The sequence below is a fragment of the Apostichopus japonicus genome, chromosome 17, assembly GCF_037975245.1.
Source record: "Apostichopus japonicus isolate 1M-3 chromosome 17, ASM3797524v1, whole genome shotgun sequence".
In the NCBI taxonomy this organism is placed as follows: domain Eukaryota; kingdom Metazoa; phylum Echinodermata; class Holothuroidea; order Aspidochirotida; family Stichopodidae; genus Apostichopus; species Apostichopus japonicus.
The window spans coordinates 25,087,599-25,111,165 of NC_092577.1; the positions used below are offsets into that span (position 1 = coordinate 25,087,599).

The following is a 23,567-nucleotide window of genomic DNA, read 5'->3' on the forward strand; positions in this document are numbered from 1 at the left end:
TTAGAAAGCCCTAATAAAACAACAGCAATTCATGCACACAAACTTTTGTTACCAAAGTAATGCTAAGCCCTGCCCTCTCATAAATTTGTATCATATCAATTGCAACATACAGCATGTGTATAGGCTATCTACCAACATACCAAGTTTGGTGATATTCCAAATGATGGTTGTCAGTAGTTAATACCAGTTGAACATGTTCACGTTTGACCCTTCAACCAAGAAAAGGGAGCAATTCAGATTAATTTGTTTTTGATGAGCTTCAAGTTACAAATCCTTTAGGTAGCAAGACAGGTGTTCATAAACTTGGGGCATTTTATTATGTTCTTAAAAATTTAGATCCCAAATTCAAGTCATCTGTAAAAAATGTGCATTTACTGGCAATGTGCAATTGCGTTGATAAAAAGAAATATGGCTATGTACCAATTCTGGCCCCTTTCATGGAAGAATTATACCAACTTGAGTCACATGAGGTGTTAATTGCCTCGGACAAAGACAAGTCATTTTCACTTCGGGGCACTCTAGCTGTAGTATCAGCAGATAATCTTGGTGGCAATTCTCTATTTGGATTCGTGGAGAGTTTTAGTGCAAACATGCCTTGTAAAGTGTGAACAGGAAAGAAAGAAGACTTTGAACAATTCAACGCGGATGTCATGTATCCTTAAGACCTGAAAATATTTCCGTGTCACACACATCCAATTTCTGTGCAGATGTTATGCAAGTTATGCATGATGTTTTGGAAGGGATAGCACGAATGGAATTGAAGCTTATTTTCAAAGCTTTGATTTTTTTTCGGAAAAATTAATCACATTAGATCAATTAAATTTCAAAATATCCACTCATAACTATGGGTGTTGTCATCAGTCAAATAAGCCTAGTCAGATAATGCAGCACACTCTGAAAACAACTGATAACAGCTTAAAGCAAAGAGCTGCACAGATGTGGTGTTTGAGGGTTGTTCCACTTTTAATAGGGGAGTACATTCCAAGAGGTAATTGTTTCTGGGAGGTAATTCTGAAACTAAGACAAATTACAGATACTATCTTTGCTTCTAAAGTGACAAGAGGACAGTGTGTTTACTTGAGAGTGTTTCCTGATGGGAAGCTTCATTCCAAAGCATCATTTCCCTGGTGCATTATCCCTTCCTGATGCTTCAAGTGGGACCTGTTGTTCACTTGTGGTGTATGCGATTCGAAGCAAAACACATGTATGCCAACAGGCTTTCGGGTGTGGTCTGTTCTTTCAAAGACATTTGTAAAACTGTCACTCAAAGACATCAGATTAGCCATTGTGAGAAATGTTTTTTATCATCTAATGATAATGCTGAAGCATCATTATGTGTGGCAAATGTTACTCCATGTCAAGTGTGCGACATTTGTGGTTTTAAAACTGGTTTACAAAATGTTACAGGACTTTCACCAGAAGATGAAGTTGATGTTACAGATCATATCGTGTACTCTGGCACAATGTACAGAGCTGGTATGGTTGTGGTCATAGAAACTGTAAACGAAACTCCAACATTTTGTAGGATGTCAATATAATTAGTTGGTAAGCTTATTTATATACATGGAGAAGTCTGGGAAGCTTGTTTTTTTGATGAACATTTGCATTGTTATTCAAGTGCAAAAAGGTGAATGCTGCACTTAAATTTCTTTGCAAGTGAGACCTATATTAGCCTAAAATATGTAATAATGTAGAGAAGTGTGTTAATTGTTTTGACTGAAATAAGGACACACATGGTGTTTCTATTCTGTATTGAGGCTTTATACTTATTACTTGACAGTAGAAATTCATATGTGCTCTCCATATGAGGTTTAAAATATGTCTCTCTACTACTTTAAAGTTTTGTAACATACAAGTAAAATGAGTGTAGTTTGATAATTCTGTATTGCAAGATTGTGGTATCCTTGCAGAGAATGCCTCACCAAAATAAATCAGCAGACAATCAACAGCAGATTTACCATGTTGAAGTCCAAGAGAAGATACTACTTCTAATCCTTTTGTGTGAAGCATACAAGAGTGGGCTATTTACACGACAAGAACTAATCAATCTCCTCGTTGACTTTTTGTACCAAATTTGACATGGATTAGAGGAAGTTATATGCGACTCTTGAAGGAAGCCAGATCAAGACAGACGGAACAGTAAGAATTTCAGGAAAAGTTGAAAAAGATGGGTTGTTTATAGAAGTAGAAGAGGATGATGAAGACTGCAGAAATCGTGGAGGAAGCACTTCAGTTTAAGGTTACCCAGGCCCTGTTTCAGAATTCTATGCCGAACCAGCTTCATGCATCCCCTGAGAAGAATCATGAAGTTGATAGTGATGACAACCACGTGGAGAAATCTAGCTGTGAAACTTCCATTGCATGCTCGACAGGAACATAATCTACAGTAAGTGTTTTAAGCAAGGTGATGATACTTTGCTTTGCCACAAACACACCCAGTCTGCTTCTTTAAGGCTTGCATCGACAAGAAAAATTTATATTAACCATTTTGGTGCATTTGCATTAGTTGTAAAATAGTATTTGGCATTCAGTCTCACTAATGTCATCTGGTAGAGACATCTTATATGTTCTTTTCAAAAGCCATTTCCAAAGGGTTACATAAGTTCTCAGAATTGACAAAGATTTAAGCCCTAACAGCAAGTCTTTCAGTCAGTGGTAAAAAGAAACTAAAAGCATATCCAAGTCAACAGTGCTAGTACAATTTCATCGTAGGTGACCCCTTTCATTTGGAACCATATTGAGATGACTTTAGAATTAATAACAGTCTATCCCATTTATTTGGAGGGACTGAAAGTTTTACCCCTACAGATTTTGTATGCAACACATGTACTTGACATTTTCATGTTCTGCCTGATTTCAGGGTTCTTACAATGGTTTTAGTGTTGGAACAAGTACAGTACCTTCTCTATGAGCGTTTCTCTTGTTTCTTGCTGTGAAGGGAATCACGGGTAATTAGGGAGTTGGCATCCATTAAATCAAGATCCGTCCTCCAGTTGCTGCAGTTCTTCATCTCTGCAGCATGCATGTATGTAATACATAGTTGGAATTAGCCAATTTGATATTAATGGATGGCCACATAGCCACAAAACATTAACACAAGCTGTGTATGTGCAGTGAGAACATGCAGCTTGTTTGCATAGTATTGATTCTATGCCAGAAATGGGCCAAAGTCGTTTTGAAAAATACATAGGAGCTTGCAGTACTATGGAGCCACATTTTATAAATTTACTACATATCTCAATTACTTTTTCATATTTCTCAGTCGTTGGACCTCCTATCAATGTTGGATACACTCAAGGCTCAGTTTTAGCAAGCCCTATAAGTCTTTTGCCTGTAATGTATGTATGCTGGAAACCATTCCCAATCTTTGTAGGTGGGATTGATATTGTTCAAAGACACTTGTATGGTTTTCACTGGCATCTTTACCTTCAAATCAGAGGAAAGTTCTACTGATTAGCCCAAAATTACAAAAGATTTGTAAACGACACACAGAGCAGAAGCAAAACATTGAACTTCTGAATTAATGACACATATTGTTGTGAAACATGGAGATCATCTGCCATGTTCCATCTGGTTAATGGTCAAATCAAAGACAAGGAGAGCCTCATGTTTCTACTTATACTCAACTGCAACATAGACATTTCACTTGTCCACATGTTAGTTTCCCTGGAAGTTATTGTGGGATTAAATCTTGAAGTGGCTCGAATGCATGTTTGTGTAAGATATGTAAGTACATCATAGGTTTGTACTGAAGATTTTTAAAGTCAGTCATTGTTTACATTTAAAGTTTGATTCCATGTATTCTTTCAGCTATCCATCACCAGAAGAGAAGGAGAGGGCAGCAAGATGCATCATTGATCGATTTCCAAACCTTCGGGATAAGATGGGTAAATCTGGACATATAAGCAATACAAATCCTATATTTAGTATGGCATATATATTTAAAAAAACGTAAACTAAGAGGGTTGGGGGGGGGGCAGCAGCCAAGGGAATCAGATGTATCAAGTATTATCAAGTTGAAGATTTCAAAGTCTGATCAATATAAAGTGTGAATATGCAGTTTTTCTTTTTCTAAGATTGTTCACTGCACTTTTCTTTGTTCAGAAACTACAATGGTAGTTACTAATTGTCTTAAATGTTCCCCCACCCTCCCAAAAAATAACTTGTGCCCTCCCTGACTCCTAGACCTTAACTGAGCATTATGGCAGTGGATGACGTAGCATCATTTAGCCACTACTCTCTCCAGAAAGCCCCCAGAAACTGCACTTTTTTTTAATAATGCATTTTAAGATATTGCGAGATAGGTGGTACTTTATGACATTTAGGTTTTGTTTTGTTATCATTACATGAGTATAAAATTATTGTTTCTTCTGCAAAACCGGTGGCCAAAGTGGTTATATACAGAGCCGACTGAAGAATATTAGAAGACATCTGCAAAAAAGAATCAGCAGAAACCAACACGAGGTATGTCTGGGGCCCAGTACCAGCTTACAAACATGGAAAATGACAAAGGGCAGTCTACAGGAGATCTTCCAACCGTAGAAAGTGTGCTTTTTACGTGCAAAGAAAACGGACACGGACCAAAGGTCAACAAAACCCAAAACAATCCCAGTCTGGCCGGGACAGGGACAGCTTCAACCATGCCCGTAGCAACTCGCGGCGTATGAGCGGTCTGGGCATAAACGGGCCAGATGGCCCGTTTTCCCACGCGAGTTGCACACGATATCCCCTCTACACTCGGCTAGGGTATGCCCAACCTGTAAACAGCGGCAAACCGCTTGTTCGGGCACAACCTGGCCTCATGCCCTTACAGCCCACACCTCCAACAAGTGCGAGGCTGGCCCGGATATGCAATGTGGGCCCTGTGCCCACTAGCCCACAAGGTAGAGGGGATATCGGACTTCAGTTCAATTCTAACTCGTCTAGTCCCGGTCTTGACACCTTTACATTCAAGGAATTCCGGCTCCTCGTCCAGAGGGAGATGGAGGACTGTCACCCACACCGAACTGTCGTACGGTGTGACCTTCGGTCCCTCAACTCCCTCCAACACATAGACACCGAACCGAACATCAAAAACATTTACACCCCGGAGAGGTTTACGCTGAAGCGCGTCAACCTCTCCAGGGACCTTTAAACCAACAGAACGCAAAACTGGAAAAAAAAACTGGGCCGGGGACGACCTTAGCCTCCCCCGAAAAACTCAACAATACGATTTTGCTGTCACGGCGAGCCGCCATGACAGCTAGGGGTGTGGCAAGCCACGCACCTAGCAAAAACAAAAGCCACGCAACAAAGCCAAAACTACACTAAACAAACTACAAACTATTGAAAGGCCAACGTAAAAAACACAAAGTGTGTGGTCAACGAAAAGTGGAGAGCAGCCGAAAACACGTTCGCACTCCACGAAAGCGAACTACAAGGCAACCGTACAATTCATAAAGCAAAGGACTGGCTGATTTTTGTCGAAGTGCACCATTAGAGAGCAAGGCGGCAATTTTAAGGCGATGAAAGAACAGGGAACCGTGTAAACCGTGTAAACTGGATTAAGGAAAAGTCACCAACGATGACACAGGTTATAAAGGCGTACCCACAGTATATACAAATCCCACAAATTGTAAATTCGGTATTAAAGAATGTAAGATTTGGTTTTCAACCTTTAAAAGTGAAAGTTTCTGTCATTTTGTTCTCCTTTCATTTGATGATTGCTGCTGCAAAATGTTAAAGGTGGGATCGCTCGTAAATTCCTCTAAATTCTGGCCTTCACACCACCCGATTCAAAAGTAATATCAATACTACCCTCTACCGGTTCGTCGCTGTTGTCTCGTAATTTCTCAGCAATCTCGTATTTACGGCTAGTAAGCAATAAACGGGTTTGGTTACCTGAAGCGGTGGCCTTGGCGAAATTCCTGCATAGTTTCTTGTCTGTGGCAGTGTCAGTACAGGGAGTTCTTATGGAACAACTCCCTGGTCAGTAGTATGCCGCGTTTTCGTGTGTCTTGTGTGATACAAAACTCTGTGGTTTTGTCAAAGACAGTTGACAGTTGGCTTTCGTGGAGTGCAGACGTGTTTTTCGCTCTCGCTCTACATCTGATAACTGTTTTTTCACTGTACTGTGCTATACTTCCCGCCAGGCGGGTGTGCGCCAGTTCGTATATCGTTATCGTATATAGTCATCGTATATTGTATTTTATCCAACCTATCTTTAGTTTGTTTTGTTACTCCTCTGTGGCCCAGCCACCTTCGGTATCATGGCATCGCGCCGTGATTCCAAAATTGTTAAGTTAACCTTCACCGGTGAACAAGCGGTTCCACCGGTGCAAGTTTTTAGTATTTTAAAGAGTAAGGGTGTTGTTGTGCCTGGAGAGGTTGATGCGTTGCAAGCTCTCCAGGGTCGTAATACTTATGATGTACGTTTTACAAGTGACGTGACCCGGCAGAAGGGTGTCGCGTTGCTGAGTGGGGTTGAAGGTTTGACAGTTACTCCGTACGAGCGTTCCGTATGGGTAACTGTCATCCACGTAGGACTAGAGGTGCGTCAGGAACTTGTCGCAACTGTTTTAGGTCGGTTTGGGGCTGTCAAGGCCATGAAAATGTGCTCCTACGCACAGGCCCCCGGGGTGTTGAACGGGCACCGACAGGTTCGGATCGACCTCAAGCAGGACATTCCCTCCTTCCTTTTTATTGCCGGACATAAAGCTCACGTGCGATACCCCGGTCAGCCCCGTACCTGCTTCAGGTGTGGGGAGACCGGGCACGAAGCCAAGGGCTGCCCAAACAAAAAGTCTGGGCGCTGCCTTCGTCTTGGGCATGATACCTCTGCTTGCCCAAGCGAAGTTGTGTGCTCACTCTGTGGGAAGGAGGGGCATGTTTTTCGCGCTTGTCCCTCCTCTTATGTCTTTATGACAAAGAGTGGGGGTCAATCAAAGGCGCCAAGTTCTGGCGCACCTACTGCCTCGGAGGAAGCTCCACGCAAAGAGGGGGGGCCGGATGCACCTAGTTCACCCTCCCTTGAAGTTGCAGACCCCAACCCCGTGCCCGCACCGAGAAAGTCTCCACCAGCTTCCCCTATCAACTCGTCCAGTTCCGTCCCCAGCCCGCCGCCGGTGTCGCCAGATCTGGAGACTCTGTCCGACGGCGACTCCGGGGACTCGGTGGTCATCGGGTCTCCGGAGGCTCTGTCTGACAGCGACTCCGGGGGCTCGGTGATCGTCGAGCCAAAACGTGCCACTGGGACGAGCTGGTACGACGAGATGGGGGAACCCTCTCTAAAAAGGTCGGCCTCAAGTGACGACTCGGACGACGATATGTCGTCTAGAGCGCGCTTGAAGCTTACAGAATCGTCGTCGGCGTAGTTTTGCCCCATTGCCCTCTCATGGCCCATACATTCTCAGTTGCCACTTTGAACGTGAATGGCATGAGGGATCATCGCAAGCGCAGTCGCATTTTCCAATATTGTAAATCAATGGAGGTCGACTGCGTTTGCCTGCAAGAAACACATATTTTGGAAGAAGATGTCCCTCTATGGGCTTATGAGTGGGGTGGTGAGCTGCATGCTTCGTTTGGTTCGTCTTCATCCTGTGGCACTGTCATCCTTCTGTCAGCTCGTCAGGCGGGTTGTGCCACTAGGGTGGAGACGGATCACGAGGGCCGATTGGTTTGCATTCTATTCAAGTATCCACAGGGTAACATCGCCATTTGCAATGTGTATGCTCCCAATCGGCCTTCTGCTAGACGAGATTTTTTTAACACGCTGCCTTCCTTTGTTCCTGGTAGTGCGCCGTGTGTCATGGTCGGAGACTTTAACTGTGTCCCAGACTCGGGTCTTGACAGACTCGGAACTTCTGTGTCTGCAAGTCCCGACGCTGGGATCACAGAATTGGACAGATTCACTTCGGCACACCTTTTAGCCGATGTCTGGAGGCATATGCACCCGTGTAGTACGGTGTATACGTGGGTGAGGCCTAACGGAGAAGATGCCTCCAGGATAGATCGAGTGTATGCGCCCGTAAGTTTTACATTTTCGGGTTGCGAGACGCTCAGCTGTCCGCTCTCTGACCATGACACTGTAGTAGCACGTTTTGTTTTGCCTTCCATTTTCCCCATCGGGCGGGGCCTATGGAAGCTTAACTGTCGGATTCTTGGCGAGGCAGAGTTCCGCCAGGGTTTCGAGACCAGGTACAAAGGATGGCAAACATTGAAGCCGGCCTTTGCTTCTATATCCCAATGGTGGGATGAGGTCAAGTTGCGCATCAAACACTACGCAATTCAGTATTGCGTGACCCGCGCACGGCGTCGAAGAGAAAAATTCTCGAAGCTGTGCGCGGAGGTGAAGTTTGGCGACCCTTTGGCTGTCATCGCTTTGCAGACTTATCTCGATGAAAAGTACCACGGTGCCCGCGTCAGGGCCCGTGTCGAAGCGGTGGAAGCCGAGGAGCGCCCTTCACTGAGGTTTTACCAGTCCGTTAGCTCATCGGCAGGTGACAGACGCGTCCCGTCTGTACGCGCTACTGATGGGACCGTGGTTAGTGACCCTCACGGCATTGTCCGCGTATATAAAGAGTACTATTCGAGTTTGTTTACGCGTGGCAATGTCGACTTGTCGGCACAGGCCGATTTATTGAGGGGAATCTCAAAAACCGTTCCCCACGATGTCAATGATATTTTGGGGGGCGAAATAACCACTGTTGAGCTTTGGAAGGCGCTTTCGAAGATGAAGAATGGCAAGTCCCCGGGTTCGGACGGGCTTCCGAGGGAGTTCTACCGAACCTTCTGGGCAATAATAGGACCCGACATCAGAGCCGTCTTCGAAGACGCCTTCCAAAACGGACTGTTAAACGAAAGTCAACGTCTGGGCATGATTACTTTGCTGCCAAAGTCTGGGGACCCCTTGGATCCCCATAACAAGCGTCCGATCACCTTGTTAAATGTGGACTACAAGTTGCTGGCTAAGGCCTTGTGCAACCGCCTTGCACTGGCTATGCCGCATCTTGTTGGTGATCTCCAGACTTGTGCAGTGAAGGGTCATTGCATCCAGCAGAACTTGTGGTTGATGCGCGACTTGACCGACTTTGTTATTGAGCGTGATCTGCCATGTGCATTGGTGTCTCTAGACCAGCAGAAGGCCTTTGACATGGTGGATCGCGGTTTTTTAATGAATGTATTGGAGACGTTTCAGTTGCACCCAAATTTTCGTAAATGGATTTCTGTTTTGTATGAACAAAGTTTCAGTTCTGTTATCGTAAATGGGTTTTGTTCGGAGGTTTTTAACGTAGAGAGGGGGGTGCGCCAGGGGTGCCCTCTGTCTCCATTACTTTATGTTTTGTTTAGCGAGTCCCTCTCTCGTCTTTTGGAAAGGGACTCCAAACTTGTTCCATTCGTTGTGCCAGGGGGTGCCAAAGTGAAATGCGCTCAATATGCAGATGACGTGACATGTATTGTTTCGAGTCTCGGCTCCTTTCGCGCACTCTCGCAGGATCTATCTATTTTTGAGAGAGCTACCGGGGCGAAGTTGAATCCAGAAAAGACAAAGGGCCTTCGTCTTGGTAGCTGGAGATACAGAAACTTACCATTCGGTGCGTCGTGGTCGGATCAGAATATCAAAATTAATGGTATATGGTTCGGCTACGATGCACCTTGTGATGTCACCTGGAACGAGAGGGCTGAGGTATTTCAGAGCAGACTCGAAACCTTTGGCACCCGCTGGCTTTCGATCTTGGGGAAAGTCACTGTTATTAATCGTTTCGTTTCGCCCATCTTGTGGTACCCTGGCGCGGTGTACCCTATTCCGCGTCGCGTCCTGGTACGGTTGGAGAGGGCGATTTTTTCATTCATATGGTCCGGTGGTACAGAGCTTGTCAAGAGGGCGGTATTGTACCAAAAACTGGAGAAGGGGGGACTAGGGGTGGTTCATCTGGGAAGTAAATTGACCTTTTTGTTATTTAAGCAGTTGTTTGTAGCGGTAACTGACCCAGGGTTGCCTTGTTCATATTTTGTACGTTTTTGGGGCGGTTTGCACCTGCGTCGATGGGTCCCGGCGCTGTTTAGCAACAGAGAACCGCATAGTAGTACTCCAAACAGGGTGGTGCGTGTCATCTGCTCCGCTCTGATTGAGTTGCCCCCTGTTGACCTGTCACAGCCGGCCCTCGTTCACAGTTCGTTGAGGGATAAGGCCTTGAATGCAACTTTTGTGCAGGGACGTCATTCTGCCGAAGTATGGCGTTCGGTGCATTCAAAGCTGAATGGTTACAGGCTCCGTGATCTCGCATGGAGAGTTGCACACGGTGCCTTGGTGACCAACCTAAAAAGATATCATTGGCGATTGGGTGATGGACTGTGCCCTAGGACCGGCTGTGACAGCTTAGAGAGTACTGCTCATGTTTTTTGGCATTGTTACTTTGTAGTAAACTTATGGGAGTGGTTCCAGACCTGGACCGACCGTGTTACGGGAGACCGTTCATGGTCGGTAGGGCAGGGCTTTATTTTATATGGGGTAGACCCTCCAGTTTGTTCGGTAGCTGTGTTGCACCGCATCATTTTTGTTTGCTCTATTGTAAAAAAACATGTTTGGCGGAATAGGTGTAATTTGGTTTTTAGGGGGAAATTTGCCAGTTGGCAGGCAGTCCTGGAGTCGGTGAAGTCCGACATTCGCCTTCAGATTGAAGGCGATTTTCGCCGTTTATCTGGGGCTGCCTTTTTTGGACGCTGGTGTGCTGGGGAGGGGTTTTTCGTTTCGCTGCGTGCGGGTCGTCCTTCTGTACGTTTTTGAATGTTTCAGTGGGGGGGGGGTTGGGCGTTTTGTCTCTGCATGTCGGCGGGCGCATGTTTTTTTGGCTCGCTAGACCTTAGTTTCGTTTGTCAGAATGGGATGGTTCGGTAGTGCCGTTTGGCCGTGACGTTTTGTATCCCGCATGGCGGGTCACGTAAAAAGCACTCTGTGGTTTGTTTTACGTTCAGAACTTTTCACAACTAGTGGGCTGTACGCTTTTTACGTGACCCGCCATGCGGGATACAAAACGTCACGGCCAAACGGCACTACCGAACCATCCCATTCTGACAACGAAACTCAGGTCTGTACAGTATAGGTTACAGTCGAGCTTTGCATCAGGCGTAATAGCTTGACCAGGGAGCTGCTACTCTAGCAGTTCCCTGCTTTTAATCTTTTAGGCCTACATGGTGAGCAGTCGAAGTCCGGACTGTTCGGATGCCCTGGTTTCGTAGTTGATTCACTGATTTGGAAAGCTCTCCATGCTTTATGCTGTATCGAATATCATAAGTATAGAAGTACAGTAACCTAATGCTATTTTACTGTACAAACCAGTGTATTCCAAACCTTTACAGATGCGCCAGTCTTGTACTAACCCGAGTAAAGTATTTGAAATATTGTAACCGAAGTCGCGAGTCGACATTCTTTCACAGCTCAAGAAACTAATAGTTATGAACTTTATGTCTGATACACACTGACTCGTGTCACAAAAAGACAAACGCGAATGAGTGAAAAATTGATTGAAGTGATTACAACATTGGGTATCAAACGTATGGTCAAGTCCGTCATGTGTGAACAATTGGTATTTCAGCCAATTTAGGTATTAATTATACATAGACACAGTCACAACCTACATTGTATTTTATATATAAATTTTAGTGATCAGGAGGGAAAGACAAAGCATTTTATGTCATATACCATATATTTAATTATTTTTGGACTCCTGGCAACGGGCCCTTTAGCCGATCACAGGGGAAAAGGGAAGGAAAATACGTTGCCATAAGGGGCGGCTCCACCCTCTTTAGAAAGGATTGGCAAAAAGTGACTAAGTACATGAACAATAAATTAATTCTTATTTCCATTGAAAAGTGACTTGCTGAGCATCGGCCGTCAAAGCCAAATTTTTTTTTTTATAAATCACGTCAGTTTATTGCTTTCCAGCGTATTGTACTCCAGAATTGACTATCCTGCTTCTTGTTCCGAACGGCTCCCAACGAAATGCCAAAAAGTCGGAAACGGGGTTGGGGTGGGTTACCCAGCCCCACCATGGGGTACCTCATCACGAATTACAACTCGAAACTTTAACTGAAATTGGATTGAATTAAAACAAAAATACTAGCTGTCTGCATGGATCATACTTATCTATACTATTGTGTGACCATATAGGCGTTCGGGCTCTAGTCAACCAGGAGAGACTGGGGGGGGGGATTTTTTTTTCTTGCCACAGAAATTTAATCATTGCCCGGAATTTCCTAGCACGGTTAATTAATTTCAAACTTCGACGGCAATGAAGGACAAAGAGAACCATATAGGCCTATGCCTGACCATGGGCGGAGAAACAGGGGGTTGTGGGGTTAACCCCCCACTTTTTGAAGAGGGGGGTTGGCCCACACAATCAACACTCCTAGTTTTTGCCAGTAATGTTCTGTTATACTAGCCTATGTTATGTGCTGCAAATGGCAAAATAAATGAAATGATTAAATTTGAAATTGTTAAAGTCATTTCAACCTTTTACCTGGTACATGAACAATTAACGAAATGAAAGTGGGGTGTAGGCGGTTTGACATTATCTAACGCAACGTAGTCGCCAAGAACCTGAAGTACTTTTAAGGGAGGGCCCGAGGAACATGAACTTATAGCATGCTCCTCATGGTGAAACAATTCTGAAACCAAAATCTGAAGTCGTCTAAAATCAGACAAAGTGCGAAGTTAAAGATATCTTTAAATGTTAATTAAACTCTTAAAATAAATTAAATGTTATATTTGAATATATTTTATGTAAAGAAAAAACTTTTTTTCCCCTCCATTTATTGATAACTTCAGTCAAATTAACAGACTTCATATTTTCATACTATAGATGCTTGAGATTAAATAAACGTCATAACAAAATAACACTTGTTCTCATTAAACAGCACAATTGATCGAACGAGATTAATGGAAAAGAGAATCACATGTCCTAAAGGCTTGTTTAAGCTGCATAAAGTTAACCTTACTTTTACTACGATATCGATGTTGTGTCAACTCTTTTACACTTATTGTAAACTTAAATTTATAGAAGAAATCCTCTACAACAGGAATACATTTATTCAATTTACATTGAAAGATGAAGTGCTTCATATATAAAATAAGAAAATTGTATGGGTGAGCTACATCAACACCGAAACCAAGAAGGATATCCTTCTTGGAGAAGAAAAATTGCTTATTTAATAACATAGCCTCAACCCCTAAAATAAAGGTGGATGTCACACTACACTTCCAGAACAGATGTTCTATACTTTCAATATGCGTATCGCAAAAGGTACAGTTTGGAGAGTCGGATTTTCCGATGATATGAAGAAGTTTATTGGTCCCAATATATTGGATATTGGATTTGATTCGGAAACTGTTGCCCAAGGTATACTGTGGAATCTATTCCAATCGTCAGTCGTCAAACACATTAGCCCATTTACGGCTGGCGGTAGGTATCTGCGCGTCTTTATCTAAATATCGGGAATAAACACACTGGGAAGTACAGTTGGAATGTAAGACCTTATCCAGCCAAATCTCATTGCAATTGGGGAAATTACAATTCTGAACATTATCTCGACGCCACTCCAAAGGAATCGCATTAGTTAAACCAGTATAGATAGTGAAAGGAAACATTGGAAGATTAAATTTAGTACCAAAAAAGTGGAAGGTTAAGGGTCTCCCGTTTTCGCCGTAAAGATCTCTCACAATTTGGTTGTTGATACATTTTTGTCGAATAATTCTTACATTCGTATTACCGTAGTTATCAGTTGGATTATTAAAGATATTTCACAGCAAGCCTTAAAGGAGAAATAAACCATAGTTTTTTTTCCATCCATTCTTACGTTTTGACAGATGGTCTTCCAGTAAAAGCAATAAAAAGACATAAAAATCCCTTCTTTGAGATGAAAAAACGATTTGAATGTCGTTCATGTGTCGCGCCATTTTGTTTGAATGGAGCCAGTTCCGTGACGAAAGCCAGCCACATGCACTGATCTGTACACACATGGCGTATTTTAAGAAAAAAATAGTTGCCAATCCCTGAATTAATTAACATTGTACTTTCAACAATAGTAATGAATAAAATATAGATCAAAAAATAAATTGTCTTTATTGATCTGTATAAAAAACTTAAAAAGTGTTTAAAATTTATTATTTGTAACGAGTATTGGTAAAAATATTAATATTGGGATCATTTCAATGATTTGATTTTACCGTGTTTAGATTGCTTTCACCGCATACTGAGTCCTAGCGATAGCGTCACTTACATCCATCATCGCACTCCAAAAGTTAAATCATTTACTATCGATCAATTATCTTGAAAAAAGAAAATGGAAGCCTTTGGATTAGAAGCATATCTTTTCGAACCAGAATATTCAGAGGAAGAACTGAGACATCGAGAAGAGTTAAGCAAAGATTCACAGTCCGCGACTGTTTGTGATGTTGGCTCGAATTCCGTTGCAGATACGAGTACCAGTTCCGCGAGCCACTGCGAAGAATGGTGTCTGTGTGCACTCTGTTCGCCATTGGAAAGCGAAAAGGAGAGGGTTTGCTGCCATGGATTGTTCGCAGAAAAAGCTGTGTTGAACGCAGGAGAATGTCTAACCAATAGCCCTGAATTCTTTCAGATATGTTTGCAGCCAGTAAATTTAGAACTATGCTTTGTAAATTTCTTGAGGTACAAGAAGAAGGATCCTACGGCTGCTGAGAACATGACGAACAGGTACTGTACACCAACTAGCATAGCAAGGCCCTAAACTTGTTATATACAATGTCAAAAAGAATGAAGTGTGGAAATCTTCATCATAATGAAACAAGTACACGTTTGAGTGATTTTGGTCCCCAACTTATCAGTGGATTATTTTGCTGACTCAATGTGGGAAGCCTTAAAGTGGCAAATAACACTTGAGTCCACGGTAGCAGGCTATTCTACCCCACCTTTATCACACTTCAGTCCAGATTTTGTTGATGTTAGTCTATATTGTAAGAGTTGTACAGTGTGGTTTTGCAGATGATCAGATTTTGAGATGTAATAGTCACAGTGTCCGGTGATGAAACATTTACTGCGAGTCTGATTGAATTTCCTTCTTAAGCTGTTTGAACTCAGTTGGTGCACACTGAACACTACAATATTTCTGTTACTGTACAGCATGTTTAAGAGCACACCCATGTAACATTCTACACTTTTGGCATTGAAAAGTATATGTGTGTGTATGTGTCAATTTGTCCATTGCAGTAAAGTAGTAGCCTACATACTTGGTACTTTTTTGTTGATATGGTAGCCTAAGTTGCATTTGAGAAAATTTTTTCTATAAGCCATCGGTACTCCCAAGAGTTCAATGCTTTGCCAAAGATAGCAACATTTCACATATATACCACTTTACGTACACATAAATTTTGCCAATCCATTACTCTAATCCTTCAACTTTCCTCATGTCCCCCCCCCCACCCTCACCCTTCCCTTTCAAAGCCTTGAAATACCTTGATCAAGTACTACAGAAACAGCATGAAAATTAAAATTTTCATTTCTTGTTCTTTTCCTTTGCAGACAAAGACGTCTAATGGCATATAGACAGCTGGCTCTGTGGTCAAATTATTCTCTTCCTCTGGGTAAAGGTGTGAGGATTGTGCTCCCTTCATGCTGCGTTGGCGAAATAAGAAGCCATTTCCCTGAAGATTCCCATGAACAATACATTGGATTTAGGGAGGTTACTGAGGCATTGCAATTAGAGTAAGAAATGAACTTTAACCGTTATTGACCGTTGCTTGGAAGGCTTCCTCTCAACTACTTTGTTCCTTTTATATGTATCTGTGTGGAGTTTGTTAAATAGTTTATGCATCAATAAAGATATATTGGTTTTTAGTCATCTCCCATTTTGGAATTTTCATTGTCAGTTTACCATAGGTGCCTTATGAAATGAAATGCTATGCCGTCGGTGATGATGACATTGAGAACTTGGCTGAAAAGAACTCTACAGACCAGCTTTATAAATGTACAAAATTCACCATCCATGTTGGCTGTCAGAGAAAGACCTCCCTGGCAGGGCCGTAGCCAGAGTTGGATGTTTTGGGGGCACATAACTGATAAGTCATCGGCTTTTTGGGTGAGGGGTCTAAGGGGATGGGTGATTTTTGCTTGAATCTAAGGGGCTAATATACAAAATGGTGGACTTACTGACATAAGTTCAAATTCAACCAAACCTTTGGAAAAAATTGGGTGTGCACTTGCCCCCCCCCCCACCCCACCTTCCGGTGGCTACGTGCCTGCTCCTCGGACTGTTCAAGATATCTGGAAGCTGTATTCAACCTTTAATATTTTTTCCCAAAAGTTTGATACTAATCATGAACAGAAAAAGTACTTGAACAACAGTAAATTCTATCTCTCTATATATAAATATTTATTACACTTTTGTCAATGGTCTATCCTTAGAATGAAAGACACTACTGTACGTAGTTAAATAAAGACTTGACTGGACTGGCGTTTACTACAGTACATTGAAGCTGCTCTACTAATATCAGAAAGAAAGAAAGAAAGAAAGAAAGAGGGAATTTAGTACAAAATAAAATCCTCTCCATGCAGGTTATGTAAAAATGAGAGATCATTCACATCATGTGAATTTCATCTTTGCACTTATGTAATGCAATAGGTTGAAGTCATTTAAATATGTACACTACAGTAGAAGAATAGATTAAAATGGCAAGGATATCCTACATATTGCTGTAGAACACCCACACAAGTGCTTTGCCATGTACAAAATTAAAATCTGGATGAATGCTTTGCAACCATTTCTTCTTTCTCTGGTGCAGGCACAGGAGCAATATTGGGGGCAGGGGCTTGCTCAATGGCCCCAATCCTTCGATCTTGTTTCCGTTTGATAACACCTGCCATCATTGTAGACAGATACTCAAAACTTTTCTTTTCATAAATTAATTGATCACCCACTGCTTCTGAATTTTAGAATAACACTTCTTAAACTGAAGTTCCCCTTTTACACTAGAACCTGTTCGAGGCTGCTGAACAACAGCATGGGACCTTCCCACATTATGATTGTGGTCCATGGCAGCTAATTTGAGTCTAGCAGACATATAAGGGTAATAAAATTCAAGCCTCTTAGGGGCATACTTCAAAACTACATTATGGTAGACCTCTAATGCCCCGGTATGCATAAATTCTGCCAAATATTTGAGGTCATTCAATAGACGTTTGCTCAAAATAATTTTGTTGAGAGCATTATGTGCAGGCGAGCCATCCACTAACCATCTCTTGCGACGACTGATCTCTGGATCAATAGGTTGGTGGCAACATTCTTTGAATGACTGAAAACGTTCATCATCATGCCAAGAATGTTTACCTGTTATGTGGTGAGAAAGAGACATCCACATTTCGAGTAACATTGAGGGATCTTTTCCACAATTTCTACTGCAATACCAGACATGGTTATTAATAGCTTTAATCCAACACTCTATTTCCTCATTCCCCTTTTTCTTGGCAATTTTTCGTAGTTTTGAAGTAATATTTTTGGCTAAATGAAAAACATCCAAATTGTGTTTGACACCTTGATGATTATCTTTCATTAATTTCCTGATTGAGACATGCCTGTCAGAAGCAAACTTTTCAATACTGAGTATATGGTCATTCAGGACCCTAGAAAAACATCTGGTAAATCCAACAGCCTCCATTTTGACAGAGGAACCGGTCTCAGATACTTGCACCAATTCAAAGTCTACAACTTTTTCGGACTCTATGTCCATTAATGTGTAGCTGCAATATTTTGCGGAGTAACCAGGAGAGTCACAGCGACCATCTCCGACCATACTTAACGGTTTGCCTTTAAGGCTACTTACTAACGAAGACTGGTCTTTGACCCAAGATGAATTTATCTCTGGAACGAGGTACTGCCTCTGAATATCCAAAAATAATGTTGGTGAAAATAACTTCAGGTTTGAAAGGTTACCAAATGACAAGATGCGTTGATACGTTAGGCCAGAATACATAATGGAAGCAGCTGTCAATAAATTACCTACAGGCATCCTTCCTTCCAGGGGTTGTGATGCCCATTTCATCACCTCATGCCCAGAAATACACTGAAGAGTAACCAATAATCCAGTACCCACCACTACTTTTCTTATAGTTTCTACATTGCAATAACAATCATCACATTTAATTTTGAAGAAAATTTTGTCCAGACAAGAACCAAACACTAAATACTTGTCATCTGCCACCACTCTCTCTGGGAAAGGAGTCTTCAGGAAACTTACAGGCCATCTCGTCAATTTCATCATCATCACCTGGAAAGTAGGTGGGGTCCTTGGCCAAGTTATCCGTCTCATCAAAGTGGGATGTTGATGTTGACGGCTCATTGCAAGCGCCTGCCTCTATATTCTCGGCTTGTAGTGAGAGTGAAGGCACATCTATGGGTAGTGGCACTGATGGCTGTCCTTGGGGCCGGGGCACTGCATACACATGGTCGTGGTCAAGGGCAGTAAGGTTGACCATAACATCAGGGCATGTCGTCTGACTCTCCACATCCACTGTGTGTTGAAGACTTTTGTCAGTCTGTATTGCAACATTGCAAGAGGGATTGGTAATGAGTTTCTGAAAAATAAAATGTTTAAAGCAGGCATCGATTATCTCTTTGCTACACATATTTAATGGAATTGACATGGCTGTAGTTGAGTCCAGTTAGTTTGAGTCCAGGACAAGCCGAGTCCAGACCCCCCAATGCTGAGTCCAAGTCTACCCTAGTCCAGTTAAAATGTGATTTTTGTAAAATGAAAGGTCCCTATAGATGCAAAATGTTAAGATGTTTTGTAACTTTCTAGCAACAACTGGGGAAGGGGTATAACGGGTCACCCCCTCCCCTTTGAGGATTTTTGTATTTATATTAAAGGATGCTTAGATACAAAATAGTGAGATGTTTTGGAACTTTCTAGCAAAAAATGGGGTGACATATTGTGTTATGTCCCCTCTAGCCCCAAAATATTTTTTTTTTGGGGGGGGGGGCAAGTCCCTGCTTGCCCCCAGGATCTGCGCCCATGGCTGTAGGTAAACTTTAAAATTACATGAGCTTTAGCTTACTCACTGGCATCATTTGGCGGCTCCAAACTGACTGCTCTGTAGTTTTTCTTTTTGCAGGTGGTGGTGTTCCTGACGTGCCTGGTGTTGTGCTATCAATCCCCTCTTTAGGCGGGTCAAGCAAGCTAGCAACATCCTAACATGAAAAACAAAAGCAAGACATAAATTACAGTGCACAGTTACAGTGTACAGTTACAGTGTACAGAATAAACAACAATTATGTACCCCTTTTATTCTATTGTATGTATAGAATGTTCATATCTGTACTTGTTTTATTTTTGGGGGGCATGGGTTAAGGGATGGCAATAAACATCTTGAAGGAGGTAAAATATTAAATACATGTTATTTTCAATACATCAGTAAGAAATTTGGGAGACAAGAATGTGCTACAGGATAATTTTGAGAGAGGTGAGTGATCCAGACACTAACTGCTTTGGTGTTAAAAACCACATAAGAATTAGAACCTTGGCTTGGATACCAAAGGTGTGAAGATAAAGAGTCTTTACTCTCAAGCTTAGTGATTGCATAACACCTTGATAACATCAGTAAAGTTATCTCCTGAATGATATGAAAAGGTCAACAGACCTTGTTACATCAAGTGTGTCATAAGTAGGAGGCAGGTTGAAACTTGTGAGGAACATCTTAAGAAATCTAATTAAGTGTTTATCTGAGGGGAAATTTTCCCACAACAGACTCCTATTGCAAATAGTAGCTATAGGAACTTCAGTACAGGGATGTGGTACTGTGTCAAGAAACATTTAAAACAGTGTATACCAAAAATGCAGCTGGGGGGCAAAGGTAGTTCAAACTTTGCTTAAAATATTTCAGAGGGTAGAGTACTTTATTGATAGGGTTATTCATATGCTGGTTGTACCTAAATTTCAACTTCTTCAATATTTTTTTTTATCCTGTATGATGCACTCTATAAATGTGCTTTTAATTCTACTGGGACCTATTCCACTTCACTGAGTCACTGTTTTAAAATCATAGAGTAAAATAACATATGTATGTACATGCTTGCAACTGTTCTGTAGTATAGAAGCGTAGAGTAACCTAACCTAGCCCACAACTGGTTAGGCTAAGTTTCTTCGCTACAATTAGGCTGGGCTACGTCATCATGTACATTCTGAGAGAATTTGTAAGTATGCAAGTTTTAATGTTAATCCCCTTAGAATTTATGCAAATCTTTCAACCAAAACACTAAAACTGGAAGTTATGAAAAGAGGAGCAAAAGCCTATTATCGCGTTGGTAGCTTGGACCGATGTGGGCGATTTTATCATTAGGCTCTCTAGTTTGAGAGGCAATGGGTATTGCTTTGCCGCAGAGGAAAGCACACAAGTAGCGATGGCCTAAGTTAGACTAGGCCAGGATAACGATATTACTGCACATAGCGTAGTCTAGCCTAGGTTACTTCGTTATATAGGCTGGGCCAACTTACTTTTTTAGAGACCTTTTCAAGGCTCTATTCGAACGAGCAGCGTCTCCTCTCGGTTTTCTGTGAACAAAAACCTCTGGCACAGCATCTGGTTTTAGTTTTTTCTGGGGGTTTCTCCCATCAATCGAGCACGAAGATCCTCTTCGAAGCATTCTGGCCGAAAATGGTCCTCGCACACAACTTTATGCGATCCAAATTTGAACTTATCGACCGTGTGTCTGGTCCCAATATTGTTCAGCCAACTCACTGAAAGTTCCCTCTTTTCTGGATATTTTATTCCATCTGGAATAACGTAATATCTTTTTCCTTTTCCTGCTCCCTCTTCCCCTCTTCGATTAACACAACCAAAGGCTTGGAATTCAGGCATTTTGACTGGCGAAATAAGTTAAGCGAATAAGTTAGTGTGAATATACTATAACTCGTATAAACGCTGTTTTGTTTTGAAGTTACGATGTGGCTGGTGTACGTCACTTTTGAAGCGCCCTCAATACTCAAAGTAACAAGATGGCCGTTGTTCAAATGGGTAAAATAAAATAATTGGGAAATTCGCGTAAAATTCAGGGAAACTTTATTTTCCTTACTTATTTCACAGATGCAATGAGAAAATTATTCCCTATCGCATGTACACTTAAAAACTCAGAGTTTATTTCTCCTTTAATAATCTGACTTACGAAATTATTTGGAATGCTTTTATCTCTTTCGTTGCAGTTACACTGAAACAGAAACTGCTTGCCAAGTTTCTAAAGCTGCAAATCAAACAAAATTTTCAATGGACCGTGAATATCGTTTCAGTAACGTTTCATCCATGTGCACTTAAGGCTATTGATGAAACTATTAATATGATTTATCGTTGACGATCTCTTCACTTTATCAGAAGTACCTACTCAAATGAAATCGAAAATAATGCTCTCGAGCTCTTTAATAAATCCAATTGGAGGGTTTGGCAAAACCAAGAAAAGGAAACCAGTTGAGAAAGAGCAAACGTTTTGACAATAATATTTCAACCAATCGGGGTCAGGTCTCTACCAGACCATACCCGGAGGCACTTTTTCAATGTAGACAATTTAGGTTGCTAGTTCAAACGAAAGAGTTTCTATTTTGAGAAAGTAAAAGTAAAAGAAACACCCAACATAGTAACAGGACCAGTTGTGACATTCAAAGCTAGATCATTAATACAAGTTGGGACATTATTAATATACGAACCCAAAGGATTGTATGAAAAATAAGAAAAAAAACATGAAACGTGAAGATAAAATGTTATGTTTCAGGATATTTTATGTAAAGACAAAAACTTATGGAGTTGATTAAAATCTGAAAATAAGAAAAATAAATGTGAAACGTGAAGATAAAATGTTGTTTGAAGATATTTTATATAAAACAAAAATTATACTTATAGAGTTGATTTAAATCTGAAAATAACAAAAATAAATGTGAAACTTAAGATACAGGGACATATCTATTTTAATTCCAGCTCCTTGATATCCTCTTCCTCCATCGTTCCACACTTTACTGGCATCACGTTCAGCAAGTCATCTGGAGACATGTCATATCTCTCAAGTATGGTTTTTGACATTTTAAATGTACTCGCACACTCAGTCATGACATAACTTGTGGTTCTGTCAAAAAGAGAACGAAAAAGGATAAGGTAAAATATTTAGTGTTATCATATTACTGTCATGATTTTTTTATTCAGCCATTTTTCCCTTGAAATTTTATTGGGAATTTTGGTCCACTTCTAAAATAACAAGAACAAAACCATTGTGGTTTTGTCTAGGTAGTACACCAACATCGTAAATACGAGATCTTTGTAGGCTTATTTTTTATTGTGTTTACACGGTTTTCACAAGTTGATCGGATGACTGTCTTCCACTATAAAAAATAGCTATCTTGTACCTAATTTGGTCCACCTACACACTAAATATGAAATAAATACATGCTTTCTTGTTGAGCTATAGTGTTACAAGGTTTCCACAATTAACCCTGTTATGATACGAGTACAATGAAAAGGGGTGATCTGCACATCATGGACCACCCACCCACCAAGTATGGCATTAATCGATCATTATCTTGTTGAGTTATCATTCATATTAAACTAGGTTTCAAAATGAGGCTAAGCCCAGCCTCATATATATGCATGTCAATTTCCAAAACAAAAGGTGGTATCAATATCTCATACTAAGTGTCAATAAATCGCCTTGTGGACGACATGTAATTGCAATGTTGATTTTGGCTTATCCTGAGACCTCATTAATATCCATCTAAGAAAATGGCATAAATAATGTGAGTAAATTTGGAAGGCTAGTGTTTGGAGAAAGTGATAAAGGTGTCAACCTTATTATTTGGGAGGGTAGGTGTAGGTATCTTTGGGGTTGGTAGTTTGTTTTTTTAATGGTGCAATCTCGTTAAAAAACGAAATGAGAATTGTGAGATCTTAAGGTCACTAATCTTTTAACGATGCTCTATAACACATACTACTATGGATGCACTGAATCCAATTTGTTTGGACCTTGTGAACGAGATTTTGCTGGATAGTACATGAAATTCGGCCGATATATCTGGTTGGAATCGCTTTTTTCATTACACAAAAGAAAATCAAAAGAAAGAAGTATGAAACAAAGAGGAAATCTTAGGTCAAACCATTCAGGAAATTAAATTAAAGATGTTCAACCTATGGAAGGCACGTGGTACAATTCTATATATATTAGCATAAAATGCATACCTTTACAGCAGAGAGCGAGGTCGATTTAAACTGGTGTTTTTCGTTGAATATATCAACCTCTACATTGGTAATTTCCACAGTGGATCCTTCACTGAAACCCGCAACAGATTCTACGTGTCGACCCCACAGCTTGCAACAAATCTTCTTCTTCGTAGTCACATCTTGCAAAATGACATCCCTCCTCTTCTATGTACACCTATTTTCAAGAAATCAAGAAAACAATTGTATGTTATAAAGAAGTAATTTAGTTACAAAACATCAAATTTACTAAATATGGTCACAGTAATCAAATTTCCTACTCTTTGTTACGATCCTCCTCTTTGTAATTCCTGCTAATAGTAATGAACA

At 41.2% G+C, this 23,567-nt stretch overlaps 1 protein-coding gene across 2 annotated transcripts; it reads left to right on the forward strand.

The window, feature by feature from the left end:
• Positions 1-4,847: 4,847 nt before the first annotated feature.
• Positions 4,848-18,141, forward strand: LOC139954949 (P2X purinoceptor 7-like). 2 transcript variants are annotated; one of them, XM_071954972.1, is made up of 3 exons: positions 4,848-5,635; positions 11,924-14,711; positions 15,537-18,141. In XM_071954972.1, exons 2-3 carry the CDS (start codon positions 14,320-14,322, stop codon positions 15,721-15,723), a joined length of 579 nt encoding a protein of 192 aa, XP_071811073.1. In that variant the 5' UTR covers positions 4,848-5,635; positions 11,924-14,319; the 3' UTR covers positions 15,724-18,141. The 2 variants fall into 2 exon arrangements, with proteins under 2 accessions (XP_071811073.1, XP_071811072.1); XM_071954971.1 differs by lacking the exon at positions 4,848-5,635 and having other exon boundaries at positions 10,634-14,711.
• The last annotated feature ends 5,426 nt before the right edge of the window (positions 18,142-23,567 follow it).